This window comes from Leptodactylus fuscus, chromosome 1 (assembly GCF_031893055.1).
Source record: "Leptodactylus fuscus isolate aLepFus1 chromosome 1, aLepFus1.hap2, whole genome shotgun sequence".
In the NCBI taxonomy this organism is placed as follows: Eukaryota; Metazoa; Chordata; class Amphibia; order Anura; family Leptodactylidae; genus Leptodactylus; species Leptodactylus fuscus.
The window spans coordinates 169,981,030-170,009,013 of record NC_134265.1 but is presented as its reverse complement, the minus strand read 5'-3'; the positions used below and the strand labels follow the sequence as shown (position 1 = coordinate 170,009,013).

General features: G+C 41.3%; 1 protein-coding gene across 1 annotated transcript; it reads left to right on the top strand.

Annotated features, from left to right (window-relative positions):
* Positions 1-1,503: 1,503 nt before the first annotated feature.
* Positions 1,504-27,210, top strand: MTAP (methylthioadenosine phosphorylase). Its single transcript, XM_075279667.1, has 8 exons — positions 1,504-1,552; positions 6,093-6,179; positions 7,709-7,767; positions 11,313-11,480; positions 16,539-16,641; positions 25,346-25,585; positions 26,077-26,199; positions 26,727-27,210. The coding sequence occupies exons 1-8, from the start codon at positions 1,529-1,531 to the stop codon at positions 26,763-26,765; spliced, it is 843 nt and encodes a 280-aa protein (XP_075135768.1). The 5' UTR covers positions 1,504-1,528; the 3' UTR covers positions 26,766-27,210.
* Positions 27,211-27,984: the final 774 nt, after the last annotated feature.

Here is a 27,984-nt window from a genome sequence, read left to right as displayed (position 1 = left end):
TACTGTTCGGATCAGCCGATCCGAACAGCACGCACGCATTGAAATCAATGCACGCAGCCGGCACGCGGGGGGTTAAGTGGCCGGCTGCCGTCAAACCGGAAGCACCAGGTGCTTCCATTCATTTCAATGCGTGCGTACTCGCTCAACTCTAGTCATGAGATTCACATGAATCCCAACCACTTTGCAACTACTGTAAAACGCTGCGATTTTACTGAAAATGGACGCTTACTTACCGATCGGTGGCGTGGAGAAGACATTAAAAAAAAGATGTGATTTTAATGGTAGAATCCCTTTAATAAGAATCCCCATTAAGAATACTTTTAGGCTAAGGCCCCATGTAGCGCCGGAGCAAAAAAGCGCTGCAGGAAAAGCCTCCGTAGCAACGCATCGCGGTTCTTCCTGCAGCGCTTTGCAAAGAAATTTTGCAGAGATTTTGTCTATGGACTTTCAGCTTAAATCGAATCTGTAGGGAAACCGCCACGTTTACGTTGATATAATTGACATGCTGCGATTTCTAAAACTGCAACAATTTTGGAAATCGCAGCACTTCTGTACTATGTATTTTACCGCAAAGTGGGCATGGAAAGAACTAAGTAGTGCACATTCTGCCCGACCACCAGTCTATTCAGTATGGGGAATGAAAGTCCAAGTTCTCTATCAGTGGGGGTTTGAGTGGTTGAACCCCCACTCCATCTGCAAGTTTCTCCATAGGTGGGGAAACCTTTTTAAGTCTGGGTGCATTCACACTGAGTAAACGCTAGCTTATTTTGTAGAGTAAAATTACACTTGTAAATTTTGCTATCCCATTGACTTCAATGACATTTTACAGGCGTATTTTTACAGGCGTATTTTTTACAGGCGTATTTTTTACAGGCGTATTTTTACACTTGTAAAAAAATATCATTGAAGTCAATGGGATAGCAAAATTTACAAGTGTAATTTTACTCTACAAAATAAGCTAGCGTTTACTCAGTGTGAATGCACCCTCTGTGTGTTATATGAGTGTTGTGTCTGATGCCTAATGTATGCTGAGTGTATTCTGTATATATTCATTGAGTATAGCGTCACATGACTTGTGTGTTGGGTATAATTTTCAGCTTTTGCCCTTATTCTGTATATATGTAATGTGTATACAAACTCATATCTTGTGTGCTACACTTTATTTATGGTGCACAGTGCCACTAGCTCATTACATGGATTTGAGAAATACACATCTACTGCCTGTAGTAAGGTGTATGTGCATTTCACATACAGCTCTGCTGCACGAACTACAGAAGCAAAGCAACTGTCCTCAGTGACAGAGCTCAAAGAGTAACCAGCACTGCAGAGTCCCACGTTCGGTCAGCATCAGGGTGCCAGTGCTCAGAGCTGCTGCTGCCCCCTCCTGTGCCAGCTATTACTGCAGCACGCTCCAGACTGGCCCCTCCCCCTATACTGACGTCATTGAAGGTCCTTAACCCACTAGGAGTGCAGCAGCACGTGTGTATAGTATGTGAGTAACGCCCCGCCCCCTTCCTTGGACTACGCTATGGCTGCTGCACACCCTGTGAAGGTCGGTACCTTATAGCGAGGCCTCAGCCCATCCCGGAATGTTACAGATATCCCTCCTGATAGCATAGCAGTGCCCCGCCTTGTAGCGGCCGGTGCCATACTGCTCAACCTGACTGACTATTAAACACTAGGAAAACTCTGACCTCGGCCACCAAAAGTGAAGGAAATTCCAGCCAGTACAATAGAGTGTGTGTCTATGTGTATATTTATAATTATATATAATATAATGTTGTATAATGTTATATATCTGCAATACATATGTAGTGCATTGATGTAGCTATAAGTACATTACATAGTACAAGGATGTAACTATATACATGTATACCGGTAGTACCAGGATGTAGCTATATATCTACAATACGAGCAGAGTACAATGCTATAGCTATTAGCTATATAAACAATGCATGTATATTAGATGATGTAGCTATATATCTACAATGCAGGATGTATATTAGATGATGTACTATGCATGTATTGTAGATATAGAGCTACATCCTTGTACTATGCATGTATTGTAGATATATAGCTACCTCCTTGTACTATGCATGTATTGTAGATATATAGCTACATCCTTGTACTATGCATGTATTGTAGATATATAGCTACATCCTTGTACTATGCATGTATTGTAGATATATAGCTACATCCTTGTACTATGCATGTATTGTAGATATAGAGCTACATCCTTGTACTATGCATGTATTGTAGATATAGAGCTACATCCTTGTACTATGCATGTATTGTAGATATAGAGCTACATCCTTGTACTATGCATGTATTGTAGATATAGAGCTACATCCTTGTACTATGCATGTATTGTAGATATAGAGCTACATCCTTGTACTATGCATGTATTGTAGATATAGAGCTACATCCTTGTACTATGCATGTATTGTAGATATAGAGCTACATCCTTGTACTATGCATGTATTGTAGATATAGAGCTACATCCTTGTACTATGCATGTATTGTAGATATAGAGCTACATCCTTGTACTATGCATGTATTGTAGATATAGAGCTACAAGGATGCAGCGATATATCTACAATACATGCTTGGTACAGTGATGTAATTATATACACAATACATGCATATTATGATGTAGCTATATATCTACAATAGTTCTCAGATGTGAATACACACATGTAAATTGTACAGAGTACATTGGGTACACCAAATTCCCAACCATTATTCCACACTAAGGTTACAATCACTCATGGGAATCTGCCACGGATTTGGGGTCAGATTCCACCCCCAAATCCGCCTATCATTGTTTTGAGTGTGAAGCGCGGATTGCAGAAGGCCGTGGGTTCCTGATTCAGCCATGTAGTCTGCGGCATTGGAGTCCCTGCTGATTAGGCCCATTTATCTGGCAAATCTCACAGCCCTGCATCGGCAATCCTTGGGCCAAATACATTGTCGACAAATGAAAAGGAATTTTTCTTCATTTGCTGGCTGTGAACCTAACCTAACTCCTAGTGTTAATGGAGTATTATGTGGTTCAGTTCTGTTGTCTTTTCTCTTGTGATCTCTAAACCTGGGTTATACCCTGATATATACATTCAAACAGCTTACATTTCCCTTTCTGCTGTTGCCAGTTTTACCCAAAAAGTGCACAATTTTTGACGGTTTTTTTTGTCTGTCAAATTGTACAAGTTATAATGCTTTTATTTTTCTGATGTGGTAACAATATGTGGGCTTTTTTTCTGGGATGAGATACATTTTTAAATACACCATTTTGGGATGACTGTAACTGATGACTGTTGAATGGTGCCAGCTGAACCACTTCAGGATTAATGCTGGGAAGACCAAGGAGATGGTGGTGGACTTTGGTAAATGGAGAAGTGCTCCGGCCCCGGTGGAGATCCAAGGGACATGTATTGAGATAGTCAAGACCTATAAGTACCTGGGCGTGCTCCTCAATAATAAACTGGGCTGATCACCTGGAGGCGCTGCACAGAAAGGGTCACAGCAGGCTCTACCTGCTCAGGAGGCTGAGGGCCTTCGGAGTCCGGGGGCCACTTCTTAGGGCCTTTTTCAACTCTGTGGTTGCTTCAGCCGTCTTTTTCGGTGTGGCCTGCTGGGGGAGCAGTATATCAACCAGGGACAGAAATAGACTTGACAGGCTGATCAGAAGGGCCAGCTCTGTCCTGGGGAGCCCCCTGGACCCAGTACAGGTGGTGGGTGACAGAAGGATACTGTCTGTGGTGACCTCCATGCAGGAGAACAAATCCCAGCCCATGTATGAGAGGCCGTGGCAGCACTGTAAGTGACCGTCTGCTTCACCCCAAGTGTGAGAAGGAGCGCTATAGCAGGTCCTTCCTTCCAACCGCGACCAGGCTGTATAATCTACATCAGACCAAGCGAAGACACTCTGCACAGACAACTAATGATTATGGTTATGAAGTCTTCCTTCTTTCTTCTTCCGTTCCTTAGCTGCTATGGACTCCTAGTATATCTTATCAGCTTATGTGTGCCTACGTCTGTAATATATTACTGTGTATTATCCTGTATCTGTATTACTATGCTGCTGTAACATACTGAAATTTCCCCACTGTGGGACTATATTTTTTAACTCTTTCTATGAAGGAATAACAAAAATATAAATGTAAATCTCATATTGGTCAAAAAATCTACTTTTTGTATTCTGTGAGGTGTAACATTTTATTTTCTGCCTACCAAAGTTGGGTGATGACTGTTTTTTTTGTGGGATGAGATGTACTTTTTACTGTGTGGGTTGTTAGAGGATGTGGCGATACCCAATATGTATTGTTTGTTTGTTTTGTTTTACATAGTAAAATATTTATGTATGGAAAAGGATAATTTTTTGGTATTTTTTTTTTTACGTTTCCGAACCAGTCAGGGTAGTCATACTTTAAAAAACGCCTTAGGGTTAGTTCACACAGTGGAAACCTTTTCTGTCGTGTGACTTTTCCGGGTGGCTAGCTGCAATGGGATGCCGATGCATCGGCATTCTGTCTCGGCGTCCTGCTCCTATTTAGGCCCGAATGAATGGGCCTAAGCAGGATTGTGTCTCAAACCGCGGACGCCACAGCTGACTCATCCACGGAATCCTTTTGAAGATAGGGCATGCCACTCTTTTTTTTCCTGCTAGCTGAAAAAAAATCGCTTAGTGGGGGAAAAAAAAGTGACTCCCATTGAAATGAATTTTTGCAGGCGGATTTTGAAGCGGATTCTGCCTTAGATGCCATGGTCATGATTGACTGCGGCATATAAAGAGTTAACACCAATTACGGGTTACCTCTGACCGCAGGTGAAATAGGCTGGTTTCAGCTGTTGTGACCAAGATCAGATATTCTCTAAAGGGTGTAAACAAAAACTAGAGCTTGCTCTGCAAAAAAAGACTTCTTATGCAGCTCTAGAAAAAATGATGGGTGTCATAATACAGTGATCACACCAACCCACAGAATATCGGAAATATGTCATTTTTGCCAGTAGCAACTGGATCACACAGCCTGTAATGATATCCAGATGAAGTTCATCAGTGTTTTACTTACACAAAAGCCAGAGAATGGATGTGGCTATAGCTGTGTCCAGGCACCCCATATGTCACTGCCTTTTGGGTACTACCGTATAGTGACTGTTGTCACAGTATTAGTCAAGATGGTTACTGTAGTGTGCTTGGACTAACTAGTTTTAATTTGCTTTAGGGTTTTCTAGTGGGGCTATTTTTTCAGGTTCATAAAAATGTAATAAAATATTTAAAGTGGTTTTCCAGGCTAAAAATATTTATTTCCTATACTAAGGACTGGTTATCAATATGAGACTAGTAGAGGTCTGCCACACGTCTTCCCCACCGATCAGCTGTTACCAGCAGCTAATAAACAGTAAAAGGAGTAGGAAGCAGATGGCCCTGTTCTCTATGTGGTGGCCAAACCAGGTTGCTGCAGATTAGCTCCCATTCGCTTAAAGAGGACCTTTCATGTCCTGCTGAAAATGCGGCTTTACATACTGTTAGAAAGTCAACAGTGCGCTGAATTTAGCGTACTGTAGGCTTTCCCGTTATGTGTCCCCAGACTGGAGATATCGGTGCCATTTGTTAGCTGGGCTGTGAGGAACCTTCCCCCTGACAGTACTTATAGCCTTGCAATAGTCCACAGCGATGACATATGCTGTGCGGAATGCTCCCCCAGTACAAGTCTATGGACGAGTACTGTCAGGATGGGCGTTCCTCATAGCCCAGCTAGACTGTCAGGAACGCTCTTCTGATGGTGGGCAGAGATTGATGCTGAAACTAACGGCACCAATGTTTCCAGCCCGGGGGCACATAACATGAAATCCGAATTCAGCGCACTGTCTGCTTTCTAGCGGTATTTAAAACCGCATGTGCAGGAGGACATGAAAGGTCCTCTTTAATAGAAAATGAATAGCACTGTCTGATTCCTGTTTCATTATGTGTGTATCAGCTGCTGAGAGCTGCTTATGAATGGGGTGTGATATTAATGTCCTATATTTAGGATAGGCCATCAATATTTTTACTTTGGAAAAACCCTTTAACCTCTTTACTTTTTCTGCAATAGGTCGGAATAATTGGTGGATCTGGACTGGATGATCCTGATATTTTGGAAGGAAGAACTGAGAAGTATGTCGAAACTCCCTTTGGAAAAGTATGTGAATTTTTTTTACATAAGAATGTGTTTTTTTTAATTGTTAAAATGCACTTGCCACAAATATGTTTGGATAAAAGGAACTCTTTTTGTAAAATGTTATATCTTATTCTTTATTAACCTCGTAAGAAAATAAATATAATCAAATGTAATTAAATAATGTAATATCATCTGTAAGGAGAAGCCCTCTTGAGCATATACCACAATATCCAATCCTTTCAATAAATAAAACTGCTCACTTATCCGCATAGGGACCCCCGAACGGAATACCGAACTCATTGACAAGTTGAGCTTATTAAAGCACACGGACCCCATAGACTGTAATGGGGTTCGTGTGTTTTCTGCACAGTGTCCGCATGAGTTATGCGGAGAGGAAAATACTTCATGAACTACTTTCCTGTCCCCATGATTTGTGCGGACTCTGCGTGGAAGATACACTGAACCCATTATAGTGTATGGTGTCCATGTGCTTTCATAAGCTCACCGTTTGTTAATGCATTCGGTAATCTGTTCTGGGGTCCCCAAGCGGACTCCCCAAAACGGAATACCGAATGCAGATGTGAACCAGGCCTTAGATTGTTGGCAAGATTCTAAATAAGTATTCATAAATCAAGCTGCTGCTTTGCATCAATATCAACTAGAGATGAGCGAACACTGTTTGGATCAGCCGATCCGAACAGCACGCACCCACGTGCTGTTTGGATCGGCTGATCCAAACAGCACGCACCCATAGAAATGAATGGAAGCACCTGTGACGCTGACTTTGCTGCCGGCCGGCGTCACAGGTGCTTCCATTCATTTCTATGGGTGCGTGCTGTTCGGATCGGCTGATCCGAACAGTGTTCGTTCATCTCTAATATCAACTCTTCTTCCCTTTACTAAATATGGAAGAAACACTCCTAGGATAGAGTAGAAATTGCTGATCAGTGGGGGAGATGACAACTAAGACCGCCCCAATATAGAATGGAGAATGCTTTAACCCAATTGTGAATGCAGCCGAAATGAAAGCACCAGCACCATTCAAAAAAGTACCTTCAAACGCCTGTTGGTCACTGTTATGTGAATAAGGGCTAAATCATAAATATGCAAAAACTTCTGACATTTGCAGTTGTTTTTTTTTTTTTTTTATAATTTTTTGTTTAAAGTTGAACAACCCATTTGTTTAGAGAACTGATTTTTAGTCACGGAAATATCTATAACAAAAATGCTCTTGGGCTAAGAATACGGATTTAGGAATAGAGATGAGCGAGTAGTATTCGATCAAATACCTCCCCTGCATAGTTATCGGTGTAAAAAAGCGCCAGAGAAGGTGGGAGGGACATTGAATTTTTACTGCGTTTACCGCGTGGTATTCAACAGATTACACCGATAACTATGCAGGGGAGGTATTCCATCGAATACTACTCGCTCATCTCTATTTAGGAACCATCTGAGTTTTAAATGTAAAGGGAATATGTTTCTTTTCATATGTGATGTGCATTACATAATTTTTAAACTTTTTAAGCTGTAACTTTTTTTTTCTTTTATAGCCTTCTGATTCCTTGATTCTAGGAAAAATTAAAAATGTGGACTGCGTGCTACTTGCAAGGTAACCGTAATAACCTTAAAAACTTAGAGGACCTTTTACCTCCTGGGGCACATGCGGTGTAATACACCGCTAGAAAGTCGACAGTGGCGCTGAATTAAGCGCACTATCGGCTTTCCCGTTCTGTGCCGCCAGTGAAGAGCTATCAGTGCCGGTACCGTAGCTCTTCACTGTCAGAAGGGTGTTTCTGACAGTCAGTCAGGAACGCCCTTCTTCACAGTAGCGTATATTACGCTGTAGTGTGAGAGGGGTCATTCCTTACCGCCCAGTGATGACTGACAGTGAAGAATTACGGTACCGGCACCGATAGCTCTTCACTGGGGCACAGGACGTGAAAGCCAATAGTGCGTTGAATTCAGCACACTGTCTGCTTTCTAGCGGTATATAAAACCACATGTTCCCCAGTAGGTGAAAGGTCCTCTTTAATTTCTACAATTTTGCTTGATACTTTGTGTTATGATGCCTCTCAATTTTAAAGATCTCTGCTTGAGTGATTGAGAACATGAAAACTGATAAAGACTTGAAGACTTAAATATTAAATTTTTTTTCCATTGTAATTTTCATCTTTTTAAATTCATTTCACGTTGCCCTGTGCTGTTCTTCTTAATCTTTACTCATAACTAGAGATGAGCGATTACTATTCGAATAGCACGCACCTATAAGAATGAATGGAAGCGGACGGCTGCGTCCATTCATTCCTATGGGTGCGTGCTATTCGAAATGGGAGTTTCGAATAGTACTCGCTCATCTTTACTCATAACGTTTACCTAATGTATTGTGGTGGTCACACGTTTGATAGTTCGGTTCTACTGTTTGGGTCCACTTTAGCAGTACTGGACACATTAGCAGCTTATTGATTTCTATGGCAGTGTGTTCCAGGCATGGTCTTTGACATGCTCAGATTACTGTACAGTATAAGGAAGGGGTGGAGGTGGGCCATCTTTCGCTAGGTTCACACTTGCATTCGGGTTTCCGTTCGAGGGTCCGCTTGGGTATCCCCAAATGGAAACCTAATCCACTTAAAAAAGCAATAGAGTCCACTGGGCTTTTTTAAGCGGGTTCGGAGACGGAAACCCCAAAAGGAATTCAAATGCTGGTGTGAACCCAGCCTTTTCTGTCTATTATTAGTGGTGGACTTGTGTTATCTGTGTCTAGCTTTTTTTATTATGTAATAATAGTAATTAGGGTTAGGGATTTCTGAGAGGTAATCTCTACAAACAGGAAAATTATCCAGTTGTGAAGCTCTTTTGTTTGTCCTCCTCCGGCGCTCGCGAACTGACATTGATATAAAAAAATGGCCTGGGCGCATGCGCAGTAGCATGCGGCTTCTACTACGGCTACTTCACATGTGCCCAGGCCATTTTTTTTATATCAATGTCAGTTCGTGAGCACCGGAGAAGGACGGGACCCGAGGACATCAGAGGAAGAAGAGGCGTGGATGAAGAAGACACACCCTGAATGCTCCTCCATCGTGCACGATGCGTAAGTAGATCACATTCTTTTTTAGGGTTTTATTTTAAAACGGGGGGGGGGGTAGTTTAATATAACATTTACGGTGCCTGAATAGCCTTTTTAAAGGCTATTCACGCATATGTGGGGCTCTATCAGCATGGTTTTGCTGATAGAGCCCCTTTAAGTTACTTAAAACGTCAGATAAACATCACATGACAAACCACTCTGTGTCATAACTTTTAAAACCCATTTGGCGGCAACAGGGTGGCTCAGTAGCTAGCACTGCAGCCTTGCAACACTGGAGTCCTGGGTTGGAATCCTGCCAGGAACAACATCTGCAAGGAGTTTGTATGTTCTCCCTGTGTTTGCGTGGATTTCCTCCCATTCTACAAAGACATACTGATAGGAAAATAAATGTACATTGTGATCCCTATATGGGGCTCACAATCTACAAAAAAAAAACAACAAACTTTTAAAACCCATTGAAATGAATGACGGGAACCCGTCTCCTATCCAGTTTCTCGGGCTTAGGACGGAAACCCGGCAGAATGACACGGGACGCACAAGGGGGCAAGTGTGAATGCGCCCTAATACACATATTTTCATGGGGAAATAGGTGTCACATATATGCAAGTTTGACTTTGTAAAAGTAGAAGTTTTGGCTGCTTTTTGGTCTGGCGTATTCAGGTGTGTATTAACACATTACCAAGAGGGAAAAACATTAGCAATGATCTTAGAAAAGCAATTACTTAGAGTTATGGCAAAAAAGAGCTACATCTAAGACTCTACAGACCTCAAAATGTTAAATGTTCAAGTTCATAACAGTACAGTTAGGAAAAGACTGAGGAGAAGGCCTCTTCTTTTTAAGAAGAACATGGCAGCATGGCTTCAGTTTCCAAAGCTGCATCTGAACAAACCACAATACTTCTGGAACAATGTCGTATGGACAGACAAGAACAAAGTGATGCCATAATGCGCAGTGCCACATCTGTGGAAAACCAAACACAGCCTATCAGCACAAATACCTGATACCAACTGTCAAGCATGATGGCGGAGGGGTGATCATTGTCCTGCAGTCACAGGAATTGAGCACCTTGCAGTCATTGAGTTAATCATGAACTCTTCTGTATTCAATGGTATTCTAGAGTCAAATGTGAACAGCTAGAGCTTGGCAGAAACAGGCATGGAACAGAACACCAAGGACACCAGCAAATGTACAATGGAATGGCTGAAAAAGAAGAGAATCAAGATGTTGACATGACCCAGTCAAAGTCCAGCCCTCAACCTAATTGAAATGTTCTCAAATCTCAAGGATGTGAGAAACTGATAGTCATACAGAAAAGATTACTTCAAGTTATTGCTACTAAAGGTGGTTATCCAGTCTAGTGATTCATAGGGTGCATACAGTTTTTCACACTTGCATCTTGGATACATTTTTGTTGAAAAAAATAATGAAAATGTAGAATCTGTTGTTTGGTGTTCATCTGAGGTTGTATTTACCTAATTGTAAGACCTTTTATTATGTCCTGATATGTAAAACGACAGAATTCTATAAGGGCTAGTTCACACGGAGTTGCGCATGTACACATTCCATTGCGGCTGCCTGGAATCCCATCACAGCATGCCGTTCCGGATTAGGCCCAAATGAATGGACTGTAGACACCGCGGCTCAATCAGCCACGGCAAGATAGGGCAGTTCGCTTCTTTTTTCCGCTACTGGCTAGCGGAAGAAAATAAGCGAGCAGCTCCCATTAAGGTCAATGGGAGCCATTTTTGGCAGCGGATTTTTAGGTGGATTCTGTGTCAAAATCTGCTGCCAACAGACCCCATGTGAGTTAGTCCAAAGAGGGTGTACTTTGTTTTTTATCATGATTGTAGATGAGGAACTAAAATACAAAAAAATAAAAACATATTAAAAATTTAATGTAAAAAACTGAATGATTAAGTTGCCAAAAGATACAAATAATTTGTGCTCACAAACTCACAAATCTTGTATTATTTTTTTTCCACAATTTATGAAGTGTTGAAATGTCCTGAAATGTTATTTTGTATTTTATATACTATTCCAAAACTGTTGTGATGTGTTTTTGTCACAGACACGGCCGACAGCATACAATAGCTCCTACAAATGTTAACTTTCGAGCAAATATCTGGGCATTGAAGAATGAAGGCTGTACTCACATTTTAGTCACCACAGCTTGCGGATCACTGAGAGAGGAGATCCAGCCAGGTGATGTAGTTGTGATTGACCAGTTTATCGACAGGTAAGAATAAAAAATGCTTTACTCTACTTGTTTGAGCTGACAGACCATCTAAAGTTTTTAAAACCTTAGATCAGCATATGCAAATTTATCTCAACTCGTAGCTAAACTTTCAGACCGCTTTTGACTTTATTGGCAGTATTTGTATCATTAATAAATTTTGTGATATACTTTATTTGCAAATTTTCACTCCTTTCTCCGAAATCCTGCGTCATCGCTGGGCTGTGAGAACCCCCCCCTCCCTGACAGTACTTATCCATAGACTTGTACTAAAGGAAGGGGGGCGTTCCTTACCACCTAGTGGCGTTAGACTGTCAAACTCCCAGCCCCAGGGCACACATCGGAAAAGCTGACAGTGCACTGAATTCAGCACACTGTCAGTATTTCTAGCAGTATATAAAACCACATGTGCCTGAGGACATGAAAGGTCCTCTTTTAGGTGGTTATCTAGGTGGTTATCTAGGGAATATTAAAGCTTATCAGTACTTACCAGTAAACTTCATTTTTTCCGGTAAAACCCCTTTAGGCTAAGGCCCCACTGGGCGGGATCGCAGCGTAAAAAAACTCAGAGAAAACGCTGCATTTTCTGTCGCGGAAAAAAAACACGCATGTAAATGCATTTTTCATCGCGTTTTTCAGTTTTGTGCTGCGGAAATTCATGAGTTTTCTGTTGAGTTTTCATTGCGTTTTTGCTAGAGTTTCTCATGTGCAATAAAGGTAATTGAAAGGCTGTGTTGAAAATCCTAAGGAATTATGGTCCTCTGCTATTTAGGGGCCCCACGGGCCGCAGTGTTTTACAGTAGTTGTAAATTGGATGGGATTTATGCGAATCCCATCCCCACTTTCGCGGAAGAAATTGCAGCGTGGACTCACTGCAATTTCCAACACCGTCACGGTTTTTAAAATCGCAGCATATCAATTATATCTACAGAAACGCCGGCGGCTTTCCCATAGATATAATTGTAACAGAAAGTCTACAGAGGAAAACTCCGTGAACTTTCTGTTCAAAGCGTTGCAGGAAGAACCGCAATGCGTTCATGCCACGGCTGTTCCCATGGGGCTTTAGCCTCATTTGAGCAAAACAGTGAGTTTTTGTCTGTGGATTTTGATGCTTTTCCACGGCGTTTCTGCAGAGTTTCCGCAACACATTTCTCATGCTGCGTTTTTACTACGGTTTTCACACTTTCCATAGAAATCTATGTAGGGAAAAACTCAGCGTTTCTGCAACTATAATTGACATGCTGCGTTTTTCAAAAACGTGAAAGTTTTTGAAAAACGCAGCTTTTCCGCAGCTTTTTTTCCGCAGTGTGGAGCTAGGATTAGACAAAATTGCATTCGCTATGCTGGTACTGTAAAATGCCAGGTTTTTTTCCACTGCGTTTCCGCAATGCCCCAAAACGCTGCATTTCTGTATCAGCAAAAGTATGCTGTATGAGCCACAGACATGCCTGAAAAGCCTTTAAAAAGGCTATTCAGGCACCGCTAATCTTATTTTTACACCCCCGTTTTAAAATAATACCCTAAAAACGAATATGCAAATGATACTTACCGTGCAAGGTGGGCGGTCGTGTACTGTCCGACATCATCTTGCTGTTACGCCTCCCTCTTCTTTCCAGCGACATCCTCCTGTCCTGGCTCTTCCACGCCTTTATCTTCTGTTCTTCCGGAGGGAGCGCTACTGCACACCTGCGGGATTTGAACCAAATCCGCCGGAAGAACAGAAGATCAACAGAAGAGCCAAGACAGGAGGACGTCGCTGGAAGAAGAAAGAAGAGGAAGGTGTGACAGCAGATGACGTCGGACAGTGCACGACCAACCACCGTGCACAGGTAAGTACCATTTGCATATTCGTTTTTAGGGTATTATTTTAAAGGGTGGTTAAAATAAGATTAGCGGTGCCTGAATAGCCTTTTTAAAGGCTATTCAGACAAATGTGGGGCTCATACAGCATAATTTTGCTGATAGAGCCCCTGTAATGCTGCCCCAATGCCCCCTTATTTTCATGTTACACAGTTTCTGTCATATGTTTTATCTTGCCCTCTATATAAATGCCCCAATGTAAAGAACAAATAAATAAACCGGATACTCTCCTACCTCTGATCTCCCGAAAAGGCACCTCCGTCACTGCTAACTGGAGAGCACTGGAACTTTCTGGTGCATAACAATGACATCATTATGCAGACGTCTTAGATCAGCTCATACTAGCCTGTAGTGGCTGTATCTTACAAGCTACTTACTAGTAGAGAAAAAAGAGATGCTTTCTCCTCTACTATGCATCGGTGTCATGTATATGCTAAGGCAGTTGACGTGTAACTTCTGTTGCGATGGCCTTGAGGTGGCCCCCAATTGTCACTGTGCCCGGGGCCACCACCCCCTCTTCACCCTCCTTAACTATGCCTCTGATGGCAAGACATGAAAATTGCTGTTCACAGACACTCTCCATCCAATCTGGCTGAGCTTCAGCTATTTTGCCAAGATGAATGGGCAAAAATCTCAGTCTCTAGATGGTGGTACAGGCATACCTCAAAAGACTTGCAGCTGTAATTGTAGTGAAAGGTAGCTCTATAAAGTATTGACATGTGGAGGGAGGTGAATACTTTTCAGATTTTTATTTATTAAAATTATGAAAACCATGTATCATTTTCATTCCACTTCACAATTATCTGCTACTTTGTGTTGGTCTATCACTTAAAGGGATCCTATCATACAACAGTATTGTAAGCGGCCATTTTCTCGTGGCCTGTGGGCATGAGCAGTCTGCTCTGCCCAAGGCACGAGGCCTAGAAGTTGCAAGCCACCGCCGGAAGAAGAGGATGAAGAGGACGCTGCTGACGAAGATGGAGGCGGCGCTGGAGAGAGTTCTCTGGCAGCATTGGGATGCCCCCAATGCTATTTGAGTGCTGGGGCCCACCCCAGTGCTGCGAGAGAACTCATTTGCATACCGACAAGAACCCGGATTCCTACGGAATGGCGGCGCGGAGAAGACAACAAAAGGTAGGAGAGGAATAGTCTTTCTTAAGGCTATTCCAACGTGTTACTGAGAAAAAAGTGGGTTGTATGATAGGATCCCTTTAAAACCTCACTAAAATTCATTTAAGTTTGTGGTTGTAAGGTGAAAAAGTTCAAGGGTTATGAATACTTTTGCAAGCCACTGTATAAACATCCCAACCCTGACTGTGTTTTCAACCAGTGATATCTCTGTAAATCATATAAGTAGAACTACATCCTTAGGTGAGAATCTCCTCTTTCAAATGACACCAACAGCAAGTTTTTATGTTTTTTAGTGCCCAAGATATAGCCGTATGAAGTACCCTCCCCTACCCTAATTTTCTCTTCATTTTACACCGCCTTTGCACCATACACAATTAGAAACAGGGAACATTTCTCAATAGAAATATAAGAGACAGAATGAAAAAACGCAGGGATTCACAGAAAAAATGGTGGCCTCTCTGCAGCAGAGCAGCTGCCTGGTCTCCACTGCAATGTTCAACAGAGACTCAGAGCTAATGCCCACTTTCACAGTCCACTCTAATCGCAGGTATTGTAGTTCGATGTGCCCTCCCCTATTTCCCCCAGGGACCGCTGTAGGCTGGCTTCTGCAGTATCTCCAGAATCATACGAACCCATAGAATACAGGTAACATGCCATTTTAGCTGCACAGTGAAAGCCATAAAAACAGAGTTCCTAAGAAATTCGCACAAATGCAATTTTTCTCCAATTACACCCCATTTTGAATTTTTCTCTAGCTTCTCAGTATATCATACAGAATATTAAGTGGGACCATTATGAAGAACAATTTGTCCCACAAACATTAAGCCCTTATGTGGTTCTTTGAATGGAAAAATAACAAAGTTATGGGGTTTGTAAGATGGGGAATCGAAAATGAAAAAATGCCTGCGGTGGGAAGGGGTTAACATTTATCTTAAAAGTTTTTTCCTAATGAAACTCTATAGGCAGAACTGATGGGGTCCGTTCACACGAAGTATAGTGGCGCTGATTCTGGCACGATAACTCGCGGAAGAATCAGCGCTGAAAAAAGACTCCCATTGACTTCAATGTGTTTCGCGTGGAAAACGGAATCCATTGAAGTCAATGGGAGTCTTTTTTTCAGCGCTGATTCTTGCGTGAGTTATCGTTCCAGAATCAGCACCACTTTACTCCGTGTAAATGATCCCATAGGCTGCTTTTCAAGGAGCTCTAGAAAGGGAATCGTTGTGTCAGGTCCTGCCCCTTCTGGTCCTGTTCCAGGCATAACACAGTTCATCAATCTTAGGATCCTTTTACACAGACAGATTTATTTTTTTTTTACGGCCAGATAAAAATTTCTGCTAGTAATATGAATGCATTTTCTCATCTATTGTTCAGTGCTCATGGTTACATGGGGTTAATAACCAAAAACAGCTTTGTGTATAAACATTTTTGTGATGCAGAGCTATGAAGAAAATATTTTTTCCTACCACTAGATGTCACTATTTAAAAATGAAAGTGTCATGGCTGTCCTTACAAGAGATTATGCATTTTTTTTTTTTATGCATGAAAGTATACATGTGTGTTTGGTTTAAGTAGTCTGGAAATCCCCTTAGAGGAGTTGTCCAGGCAAATGATTTTTTAGATGCTGCTTACATTGCTGTAGGAATGGGCAGTCCATGTACATAGTTTCATTATTCACAAATTCATAGAAACCCATCAGAATCATAGAATCGGCATTAGCCATGTCATGCTATGGCCCTGTAGCCCTGCTACTAGGGTTATGTTCTGTCATGAAACGATAATTGTAAGAATAGGGTGAGTTTATGAATGAACCCCCAATTCTTGGCACTGCTGGCTCTTTTACAACAAGTTGGGTAGTCACATCATGTATTTGATCTAACAACACTGATTCCCTATCGACAGGATAGTGGAGAAGTATCTGATTACAGGGGGTCTTATTGCTGGGAACTTGACGGATCAGGAACATATCCATTTTCCTGTGCATGGGGGATAGTTGTTGTTAGTGTAAAAACCCTTTAATTCTTTTTAAACTGCTTACTGTGTACTATTTGTGTGTGTTTACGTTCACAGGACCACAAAAAGGCAGCAGACATTTTACGATGGAGCACCCGGCTGTCTCCCAGGTGTTTGTCATATTCCTATGGCTGATCCCTTCTGTTGCAAAACTAGAGAGGTGAGCACTTTTCATGATTGACTAATGACCATGACTTTTAGTGCTCTAAATGATGATAGATATTGAGACTTACCGTCTTGGACTATAAGACGCACCTAGGTTTTAGAGGAGGAAAATTATATGTTTTTAAAGCTTTGTGTTTTTTTTTGTTTTTTTTTTTAACTATTTTATTAGTTCCTAGGGGGCTTGAACCTGCGGTCATTTGATTGCAAGTCCCATAGACGGCAATACAACTGTATTGTAATCTATGGGACATTCTGTATATTACTATTACGGCAGGTCATAGACCGGCCGCAATACTAATATAGCCGTGACAGGCCTGGGAGCCTTCACTAGACTCCCGGCTGTCACCCGAACAGGTCGGCTCCTGCGATATCGCCACGCAGGAGCCGGCCTGCAACTTTACAGGTATGGGGCCGGTGGGGACCGGCCCCGGGGGGGTAGTTTACACTTTGGGTGGGGGGGAAGGGGCTGCCAATACAGACCCGGCATCCGCTGTAATAGGCGGATGCCGGGGAGGGTTAAACGCCGGCACATGTACCGGAGCCTGAGACATCGCTACGCTCCTGCCCTGCATGAAGCCAGCAGCAGCAGGAGCGATGCTGCTATTGCAGGGAGGTACGGAGGAGCGGAATAGCAGCATCACTCCTGCCGCTGCTGGCTTCATGCAGGGCAGGAGTTTAGCGATGTCTCAGGCCCCGATACATGTGCCGGCGTCTAACCCTCCCCGGCATCAGCCTTCCTATTACAGCGGATGCCGGGTCTGTATTGCGGCCACATTCGGACTAAAAGTGCGTCTTATAGTCCGAAAATACGGTAATTAAATAAAAAGTATGTAGAAGATGAAGCAGCACTGCAATAGTCAATATATCCTGGTTTATTTGCAAAAGTATTTATTGAATAATGGCACAAAAAAGAAGTGTACAGTCAGAAAAAGGGCACCAGTAAAAACATTTCCTAATACAAGATGTCCATTGTATAATACAAAGAGAAAATAATGCAATCCAAAATATTAACTACCATAAAATAAAATCATAAGAAGGGTAAAAAGGTTCATAACCAGCAACAAATAAGGAAAAAGGGAAGGGATTATCAGCACCAATGTGCATAGATCAGGGGGTGGGGGAGAGACACCCTGCCCAGGGAAAAAAAAACACAGAACGCTCACACCCACTCACAGATTAAATCTAAATATGACAGACCTGGGATATTAGAGCTATTAACCCAGGGAGACCAGGCTTTATCGAAATGTGAGCGGGTATCTGGAATAGTGGCATTCATTTTTTAATGGAGCTTGATCGTGTCGACACAGGCAATCATGGTCGCTAAGACTTTGCTTCTTCCAGTTGGAAGCAATGTGGATTCTGGCCTGCATCAGTATATACTGACAACAAAACGATTTATACTGCGCATATAATAAGGGTAATATTGTTTAACCCCTTCCCGACCCATGTGGTACTATTACCACATGGATGTCTAGTGCTTCACGACCGATGTGGTAATAGTACCACATGGATGTAAACAATCCCCGCAGCACAGTGCGGGTGTTCTTGGAGCAGGTGTTAGTTGTATCTGACACCTAACATCCTGCTCCATCCCCCTCCATCAGACATGAGTGCTGATTTTGGGTTTTAACCCGTTGATTGCCGTGATCAAACATGATCACGGCAAACAACGGGTTGCCCGATCTTGTAGGGATCCCCGGCACCCCCCGCTGCGAGATCGGGGGGTGCTGGTATCCCTACCATGTAGCCAGGGGTCTGATTAGTCACCCCTGGCAGTCCTGAGTCCCACTTACCTTTCTTATCCTGTGCGGGATCTCCTGAAGATAAGCTGTCCCGTCCGTCTGCACGAGCCGAGCCTCACTTCCTGTTTACAGAGTGATAACGTGCAGGCTCTTACTGAAGCCTGTGACTCACTCTGTAAACAGGATCAGTGATGCAAGCTTCACTCATGCAAGTGTCCCATAGGGACACATGAAAAAGTTAAAAAAAAAAAAAAAAAGTGGAAAAAAAAAGTGTTTTGAAACAATTAATAAAGTTATCAAGCCCCAAAAACCCTTTTTTTCTATAGAAAATGAATTATAAAAAAAAAAAACTAAAAATTAATAAAAACAATACATATTTGGTATCGCCGTGTCCGTAACAATCTGTACAATAAAACTGAAACAATATTTAATGTACACGGTGAATGACGGAAAAAAAAAACGGAAAAAACCCGCCGGAAGTAGTGATTTTTCGCCATCTCACCTTACAGAATGTGCTATAAAAAGTGATCAAAAAGTCAAATGCACCTCACAACAGTACCAATAAAAAGCACACATTGTCCCGCAAAAAATAAGCCCCCAACCAACACTGTCAACCAAAAAATAAAAATGTTACGCCTCTCAGAAGATGGCGATGCAAAAAACATTGATTTATGTCTCCAAATGTGTTTTTGTTCTGCAGAATTAGTTACGCATAAAAAAATAATATAAATGAGGTATCGCCGTAACCGTACCGACCCACAGAATAAAGATAATATGTTACTTATACTGTACGCTGCATGGCGAAAAATTTACAAGGTAAAACGCAATACCGGAATTGATTTTTTTTATTTAAATCCAGCAAAAAAAGAGTTAATAAAATGTATTCAGTAAGTTGTAGGCACCCAAAAATGGTGTCATTACAAAATACATCTCATCCCGCAAACAACAAGCCCTTATATGGCTGCGTCACCAGAAAAGTAAAGAAAATATAGCATCTAGTAATGCAAGAATAAAAACCCGCAAAAATCGCCAAATCATTAGAATACAACTGGCGGCGTCAGGAAGGGAATATATAAGCTGTGCGAGCGAATATCAGGGGACACCCCAGATTTAGAGCTTACGAGGGAAAATATACTAGAAGTGACCCCAAAGTGACCCCCAGAGTGACTCCCCCAATTATAGGAGCTACTGGGACATAGTAGGAAATTCGGTGTTTGCAATGTCCTCCGCACAGCTTATATATTCACTCTTCGCCATCCGATGTGCAGTCACGTCTGGGATACTAATACTCACTACACCCCCTGATAAATTCTTTGAGGGGTGCAGTTTTCAAACTGGGGTCACACCTTTGGGGAATCCACTTTTCTGGTACCCTACAGGCTCTACAAACATGACATGGCGTCCAGATACCAAACATCTGAATCTGCGCTCCAAAAGCCGCATCGCGCTCCTTCCCTTCTGCGCCCTGCTGTGTGCCCAAACTGCATTTTATGCCACATATATGACACATGTATGATACTGATGTACCCCGGATAATGCACGTAATGTCATATGTGGGTATAAATTGATATTAGGGCACAGCCAGACACAGAAGGGAAGAAGGGTTATTGGGATTTTGTAGCACAGACTTAGACGGTTTGTTTGTTTTTTTTTGGATGCCATGACACTTTTGCAGAGACCCTAAAATTGCCCTTACAGAATGGGGTCACTTCTTGGGGAATTCCAGTTCACTGGCACCTCCAGGGCTCTGCAAAAACATCATGGCACCCAGAAAGTCCCTCTAAATCTGTACCCCAAAAGCTAAAAAGCGCAGTGCTCCTTCCCTTCTGAGCCCTGCTATGTGCCCAAGCAGCAGTTTATACCTACATATATAATTTTTTGCCCCTCAGGATGGCCCACTTAATAGTTTTAGGAGTGCAGGTCTCTGACAACACGAAGTGGGTGCAACGTATTGGGCACCGAAATGGCAGATTTCTTTAAAAATTAAAATTTTCATTTTGTACATTAATTTTTGGGAAGCATTTTTAGGCTCAAAATGATAATACCCCTTTATTCATTCCTTGACAGGTGTAGTTTCTAAAATGGGGTCACTTTTGAGGGGTTTCCATTGTATTGGTACTTTAGGGGCTCTGCAAATGCGACATGGCACCAGAAAACTGCCCTCAAAAGCCAAATAGCCCTCTTTCCATTCTGAGCCCCGCCATGTACCCATACAGCAGATTATGATCACATATGGGGTATTGCCGTGTTCAGGAGACATTGTGTGACAAACTGGGGGGCTTTTAATTCTCTAACTACTTGTAAAAATTAAAAATATGGCGCTAAATGGACGATTTATTGGAAAAAAGTAATTTTTCATTTTCACATCTCAATGGTAAAAAAAAATCTGTGAAACACCTGTAGGGTCCAAGTGCTCACTAAACCCCTTGATAAATTCCTTGAGGGGTCTAGTTTTCAAAATGGGGTCATTTGGGGAGGGGGGTTTCCACTCTTCTAGCACTTCAGGGGCTCTCCAAATGCAACATGGTGACTGAAACAGATTTCAGCTAAATTTGCCCTCTAAAATCCCAATAGCGATCCTTCAGCTCTGGACCTTACAGTGTGCCCATACATCACTTTACATCCACATAAGGGGCATTTCTGTAGTTGGGAGAAAATGCTTGACAATTTTTGGGGTGCATTTTCTCTTTTAACCCCTTGTGGAAATGCAAAATTTGGGGTTAAAGCAACATTTTATAGCAAAAAATGTCACTTTTCCTTTTGTTGGGCCAATTCTGTTACACTCCTGTAGGGTCAAAGTGCTCACTATACCCCTTAGTAAATTCTTTGAGGGGTATAGTTTCCAAAATGGGGTCACATTTGGGGGTTTCCACTGTTTTGGCACCTTGGGAGCTCTGCAAACGGGACATGGTGCCTGAAAAGTATTGTTCCAAAATCTGGCCTACGAAATCCAATTAGCGCTCCATCCGCTCTGAGAGCGACCGTGTGCCCGTACATTAGGGTACCAGCACATATTGGGTATTGTCGTGTTCGGGAGAAATTTTGTAACAAAATGTGGGGTGCAATTTTTCCTTTAACCCCTTGTGAAGATGAAAAATTTTGGGCTACAGTGACATTTTATTATAAAAAAAAGTAATTTTTCATTTTCACATCTCAATGGTAAAAAAATCTGTGAAACACCTGTAGGGTCCAAGGGCTCACTATACCCCTTGATAAATTCCTTGAGGGGTCTAGTTTCCAAAATGGGGTGACATTTTGGGGGTTTCCACTGTTTTGGCACCTTGGGGGCTTTGCAAACGGGACATGGCGCCTGAAAAGTATTGTAGCAAAATCTGGCCTACAAAATCCAATTAGCGCTCCATCCGTTCTGAGAGCGATCGTGTGCCCGTACATTAGGGTACCAGCACATATGGGGTATTATCGTGTTCGGGAGAAATTGTGTAACAAAATGTGGGGTGCAGTTTCTCCTTTAACCCTTAGTAAATGTGTAAATTCTAGGGCTAAATGAATATATTAGTGACAGAAATTGAAAAATGTAAATTTGACCTCCATTTTGTTGTAATTGTTGTGAAATGCTGAAAGGGTTAAGAAACTTTCTAACTGCTGTTTTGGATTCTTTCAAGAGTGCAGTTTTTAGAATGGAGTGATTTTCGGGGGGTTTTATTAGAGAGGCCTTTCAAGTACCCTTCAGAACTGAACTGGTCCCTTGAAAAATGTGTTTTGGAAATTTTCTTGAAAATTTGGAAAATTACTGCTTGACTTGTAAGCCTTATAATATCTGAAAAAAATGAAAGGGTGATTAAAATTTGATTGCTACATAAATCAGAGACATGGTTAATTATATTTATGAAAAAATTTGGGTAGTATGGATTTCTATTTGAAAGGCTTGCAATTTCAAAGTTTGAAAACTGCATTTTTTTCAAAATTTTCACCAAATTTCCTATTTTTTCATAATGAAAGACAAAACATATTGACAAAAATTTACTACTGACATGAATTACAATGTGTTACGAAAAAACAGTCTCAGAATCACTTGTGTAAGTTAAAGCGTCTCAAAGTTATTGCCATTTAAAGTGACACATGTCAGTTTTGAAAAAAGAGGCCTGGTCCTCAAGTCACTTTTGAGCTGTGTCTCTATAGGGTTAAGACCAAGTAGGAACACTGGCGTGGTAAATGGGATTGATTCTCCCAAGAGTCTTTGCACCATCCTATGAATAAACATCCAGAGGGCAGTTCCACCAAATATGAAGTGTATCACCCAGGGCATTATAGACCCGAAAACAAAGGGATGAGACAGCAGGGTAAAAAACATGCAGTCTGGAGGGAACCAAATATGTTGAGTTGGAGGTAGGGAAGTTTCTAAGGTCTTGTTCCCAGGCAGTCATAAAGTCCAGTTTATGCTCAGAGGGCAGCTCTTTCAGAACACCATATATAAAAGAAAGGGAGTCCCTATCAGCCACCTTTAATAAACACAATCTCTCGGTTGAGTGGAGCGAGTGATCGTAAAAAAAAAGTGAGACCTGATTAGCCCTGAAGATCTCTGGGGAAGGTGGGGAATATGTGCTAATGAAGTAGTCTTTGGTAGAGACCTGCCAATCACAGAGGAAGTCATGGAGAAGCCTGAACCTGGCGTGTCTCCACCAAATGAACATCTCAGGGGATGAGCCAGAAGGGACGAGGCAAGACAATATTGGGCTATGTAACTAAAAAGCGGACTCTCAGTCATAGTTGCAGCATGTAATTGGACACTTTAGCCTTCACTGGAATAGGACATAGTTTCGAATAGCTGTTTAAAACAATGTAGAGCCGGAGCTGATGTGGTGGACGTTGTCTCAGCGACTCTCCCTGGGAGAACCATGCAGGAAGATGGACTGTCACGGTGACCTTAAAAGCACCAGAACTCCCAGGAGAAGTGCACAGGGTAATAGGTAGAGTCAGTTAATTGTGACTCTACCTGTTCAGATAAGACCCTACACTGAATTAACATACCTCTCTTGGACCCAAAATAGGTCTACAGTGTGAACACAGAATCCAGAGCACACTCCATTTTAAAATAGCCGAAGGCAGATGGAGGAAGTGAAGAGTATAAAACTCTATTCCAGTTAGATAAACCTGTGCAATCACAAAGTACCAGTCCAACCATGGAGGGGACCATGCCTCACTTCTGTGATACACAACACGGCAAAAAGGGTTTGGACAGCACCTTCCAGTGTGTACAGGTTCTTGCTACAAGGGTAATATGCCAATACAATAAACTGTGGCAGCACTCCAGAACGTTAGGTCATATGGAAATGGAAATCCAAATGGCACTACTAATATTGTTTATCTATCTATCTATCTATCTATCTATCTATCTATCTATCTATCTATCTATCTATCTATATATTAGATTTATATATACAACAGGTGAAATAAGTATTGCCAATTTTCTAAGGGCTCGTTCACATCTGCGCCCGGCACTCCGTACTTCAGGTTTCCGTTTCCTGCATAAAACAGAGCAGGAGACGGAAACCTGCAGGACTCTTTCATACCCATTCATTTGAATGGGTGAGAAAGCTGTCCGGCCGTGAGCGGCAGTGAGCGTTTTATGCTCTACACCATGAAACCAGGTTTTATAATCCGGACACAGAGTCGGACATGCAGTACTCTGTGTCCGGATTAAAAAAACGGTTTCGCGGCAGAGAGCATAAAACGCTCACGGCCGGACCCAGTCTGTGGTTTCCGTCTTCTGGCATGCAGAAGACGGAAACCACAGAACGGACAGCTGAACGCAGGTGTGAACCTAGCGTAAATAAGTATATTTCTAAAGGTGCTATTGACAAGGAATTCTCGCAGGCAGTACAGCAAAAGCACTATGGGTACAGATCCAAAAGAGGGTTGGCTCCCTCTGGTGTATAGAAAAACGAAGCAGCAGCGCTCTAAAATATCCCATAAATGTCAGTGGGTTTATTTCAAGGCGAAGTTTCGGTTCACATCCTGCTTGACAGAGGTTCTGGATGTGAACCAAAACATCTCCTTGAAATAAACCCACTGACGTTTTTTTTTTTTTTTTTTTGCATATTTTGGAGACGCTGCCATTTTGTCCATAAATTTAGTTATGTGTAATAATGACAAATGTCACAGAGAAAAAGTATTGAGCATGCTTACTAAAATTGATTTAATACTTCATACAAAAGCCGTTGTTGGTATTGACAGCTCTTCCTTTATGGAGAAACTAGTCACATTCATTGGTCAGGAGTGATTTTGGCTCATTCTTCTACACAAACACTCTTCAAGTCCTGAAGGTTTTGTGGGCTCCTTCTATGAACCCTGAGCTTTAGTTCCTTCCATAGATTTTTTTTTTTTTTTGGTTTGAGGTCAGGCCATTCTGGCAGCTTTTTTTTTTTCTTTCTCTGAAACCAACTGAGAGTTTGCTTGGCTGTATGTTTGGAGACGTTGTCTTGCTGAAATGTCCACCCTCATTTCATCTTCATCATCCTGGTAGTTTGGCAGCAGTTTTTTTTTTTTATCAAGAATGTCTTGGTACACTTGTCCATTCACCCTTCCGTCAGTTATATGAAGTTTGCCAGTCATTTGCCACCCGCTGTCCCGCAAGCCCTGATCCCTTACACTAAGCACCGCTACTGCAAAGGATCAGGTGTTGTGGACAGTGGGGAGTAGATAAATGCTTCTCCTGGGCGCTGTCGTAACGAAAGAGCCGAGAAGCAGGGGTCCGGGCAGCAGGTGGCTGCGGTCCAGGTTTGGCCCACGGTCCACCAGTTGAGTATCCCTGATATACACTATATATCACCTATACTAGTTTGTAAAATGTATGCATTGTCAACAAATGTAACGCCATACTAAATTTTTAGGGTTTACTGTATGTTGTTAGCAACAAAATGAAAAGGTGGTTTATAAGCAATGGTATGTAATATCTGTAATCTGCACTTGATTGAAAAACTTTGTTTTATCTTGCAGGTCTTGATAGATATTGCCAAGAAACTTGGTATAAAATGCCACTCTAAAGGTACTATGATCACCATAGAAGGTCCTCGTTTCAGTTCCAAGGCTGAAAGTAACATGTTTCGGCTTTGGGGAGCTGATGTTATCAACATGACCACTGTTCCTGAGGTGGTTCTAGCTAAAGAAGCTGGACTGTGTTACGCAAGTCTTGCATTGGCAACAGACTTTGACTGTTGGAAAGAGCATGAAGAAGCTGTAAGTGCTAAGTAACTTTTGTTTTAGTTTTTTAGCTTTGTTATCATAACAGAAAAGTATTGACTGGGACCCACATCTATCTTAAGAATAGGGGTCCCCTGAGTCTCCGTTTGAGGCCACTCATAATAAAGAGGTGGCCATGAATGTGTGAGTCTTTCTATTTATGTCCAAGCTTCCTGAAAATACACACGTGGACAAAATTGTTGGTATCCCTCGTTTAATGAAAGAAAACCCCACAATGGTCACAGAAATACCTTGAATCTGACAAAAGTAATAATAAATAAATTGTATGAAAATGAACAAATGAAAGTCAGACATTGCTTTTCACTTCAACATATATATATATATATATATATATATATATTTTTTTTAAATAAAACCTGAATCCAAAGAAACTGCATCTATTAACTGAATACATACAGTATAGTATAATACCAGATATTAAATGCATGTGCAAAGATGCTTATAGCACTTGTTTTCTCTTTTGTAAGGTTTCTGTAGACAGAGTGCTGAAGACATTAAAAGAAAATGCCAATAAAGCAACAAGTATACTATTGACTGCCATACCTCAGATAGCAGCCATGGACTGGTCAGACACAATTCAGAACTTGAAGGTACTTGTTTGTCATGTAGTCTGCATTACGCAGTATTCAACAGATTCATTTAATGTTATCAGAGATAACTGGTCCCAGGCTAGGTTTACAACACATTTGTGATGTATATGTTGCATGTATGCCAGGAAAGCTTCAAATCAATCCATGTGTTTGCGTGGGTTTCCTCCCACACTCCAAAGACATACTGATAGGGAATGTAGATTGTGATCCCTATATGGGATAGTGATTGGCAATGTCTGTAATGTTGGTGCTATTCAATGAATCTAAATAAATAAATGAATGGGAATAAGCTGATATACCAAGCACAGCCACTACAGTGTATGGCACTGTGCTTGATAAGTAATGAAGATGTCATGCCAAGCAATACCATAGTTCCGGATTACTCCTTTACTTCCAGACCACCCTTTGACTATTAAAATAAATAAATCTATTTTTACACATATGAGTAGTTTTTTTTAAAATAGGGATAGCAAAAATTATTTAAAAAAAATCACTAAATATGCTTTTGTTGTTTTTTTTTTCTTAAGTGCACAGTTGACCTTTCTATCATGATGCCGAGACATTGATCGTTCTCCAGGAGGTATTACAGATGAAAACTTCAATCTAGTGACCAAGGGGAAAGAAGCTTAAGCCTTTCTCAGCAAAATGTGTTTTCTCTTTCTGTATGTTGTAGTATAAACAATTTCCTAGCTACAGATCTATACCAGGAGTTATGGCTCATACAGTGGCTAAACGTGAACTAAACCCTCCCCATCCGTGGTGGACCAATGGCCACACATTGTTACAGGTAATTCCAGTTTTATTTACAACATCATGTGGCCATTGGCGTGCATGCTGTTACTACACAGTGGCCACTATGTAAGCCATCACTCTTATGCTGAAATACTTAACGCAAACCAAGCTCATTTTCTTTACCTCACTAGCATGTCTGTATAACTTGATAACCCAAAATGTCATAATAAATCCTAAACAAAGTAAGTTCAATGATAAGATTTATGACAGATTTGTTAGCTTTCAGGTCCTAGCTATATTCTGTATCCACAATTACATAAAGAGTAGTTTAAATGGATGTGTTGTAATACTATGCCATCGTTTTTGAAGCCTTTATGGATTGGGCCTTCTATACATCGTTTATATCAATTGTTAGGTGCTGTTTCACTGATTTTGGCACAGTTAGAAGTTTGTGCCAGCCCCCACCATTCCCAAGCAATCAGTGCTGTTAGTTTTTTTAATTGTGAAGAAAAAAAAATTCTTTGAATCACCATATTCTGACACCCGTAACTTTATACAGTGTTTTTTTCAGGAAAATATGTTGATTTTATTGAAACCATGTTGCGGAACGTATGATGCTTTGATCACTTTTTATTACATTTATTACATACCGGAAGGGAAATCGTCAAACGCCAACTCAGCCATTCTAATTTTTTTCTTCCTGCTACGGCATTTACCGCATGGGACAAATGTTTTTATATTTTAATAGTTTGGACATTTTTGGACTTGGATGCGTAATGTGTTTATTCACATTTAATTATTTATTTATTTTATAGTCATATGTGATCTAGGTAAAGAAGGATGATTTAAACTTTTACGGTTTTATATATATATATATATATATATATATATATATATATATATATATATATATATATATTTTAAAAAACTTTTAAAAATTTTTTTTTTTTTTTTACAACCCCCAATGGGGGTTTGAACATGTGATCTTCAGATAACTTCAGCCACAGACTGTAATACTACTGTATTGTACAATATTACTGTATTGCAGTATAG

Excerpts from the sequence above, each read along its gene's own strand:
- MTAP (XM_075279667.1), top strand. The coding sequence starts at position 1,529 with ATGGCTGCTGCACACCCTGTGAAG. Across the intron at positions 6,180-7,708 it reads TCGAAACTCCCTTTGGAAAA|CCTTCTGATTCCTTGATTCT; the intron begins GTATGTGAATTT and ends TTTCTTTTATAG. Across the intron at positions 7,768-11,312 it reads GACTGCGTGCTACTTGCAAG|ACACGGCCGACAGCATACAA; the intron begins GTAACCGTAATA and ends TTTTTGTCACAG.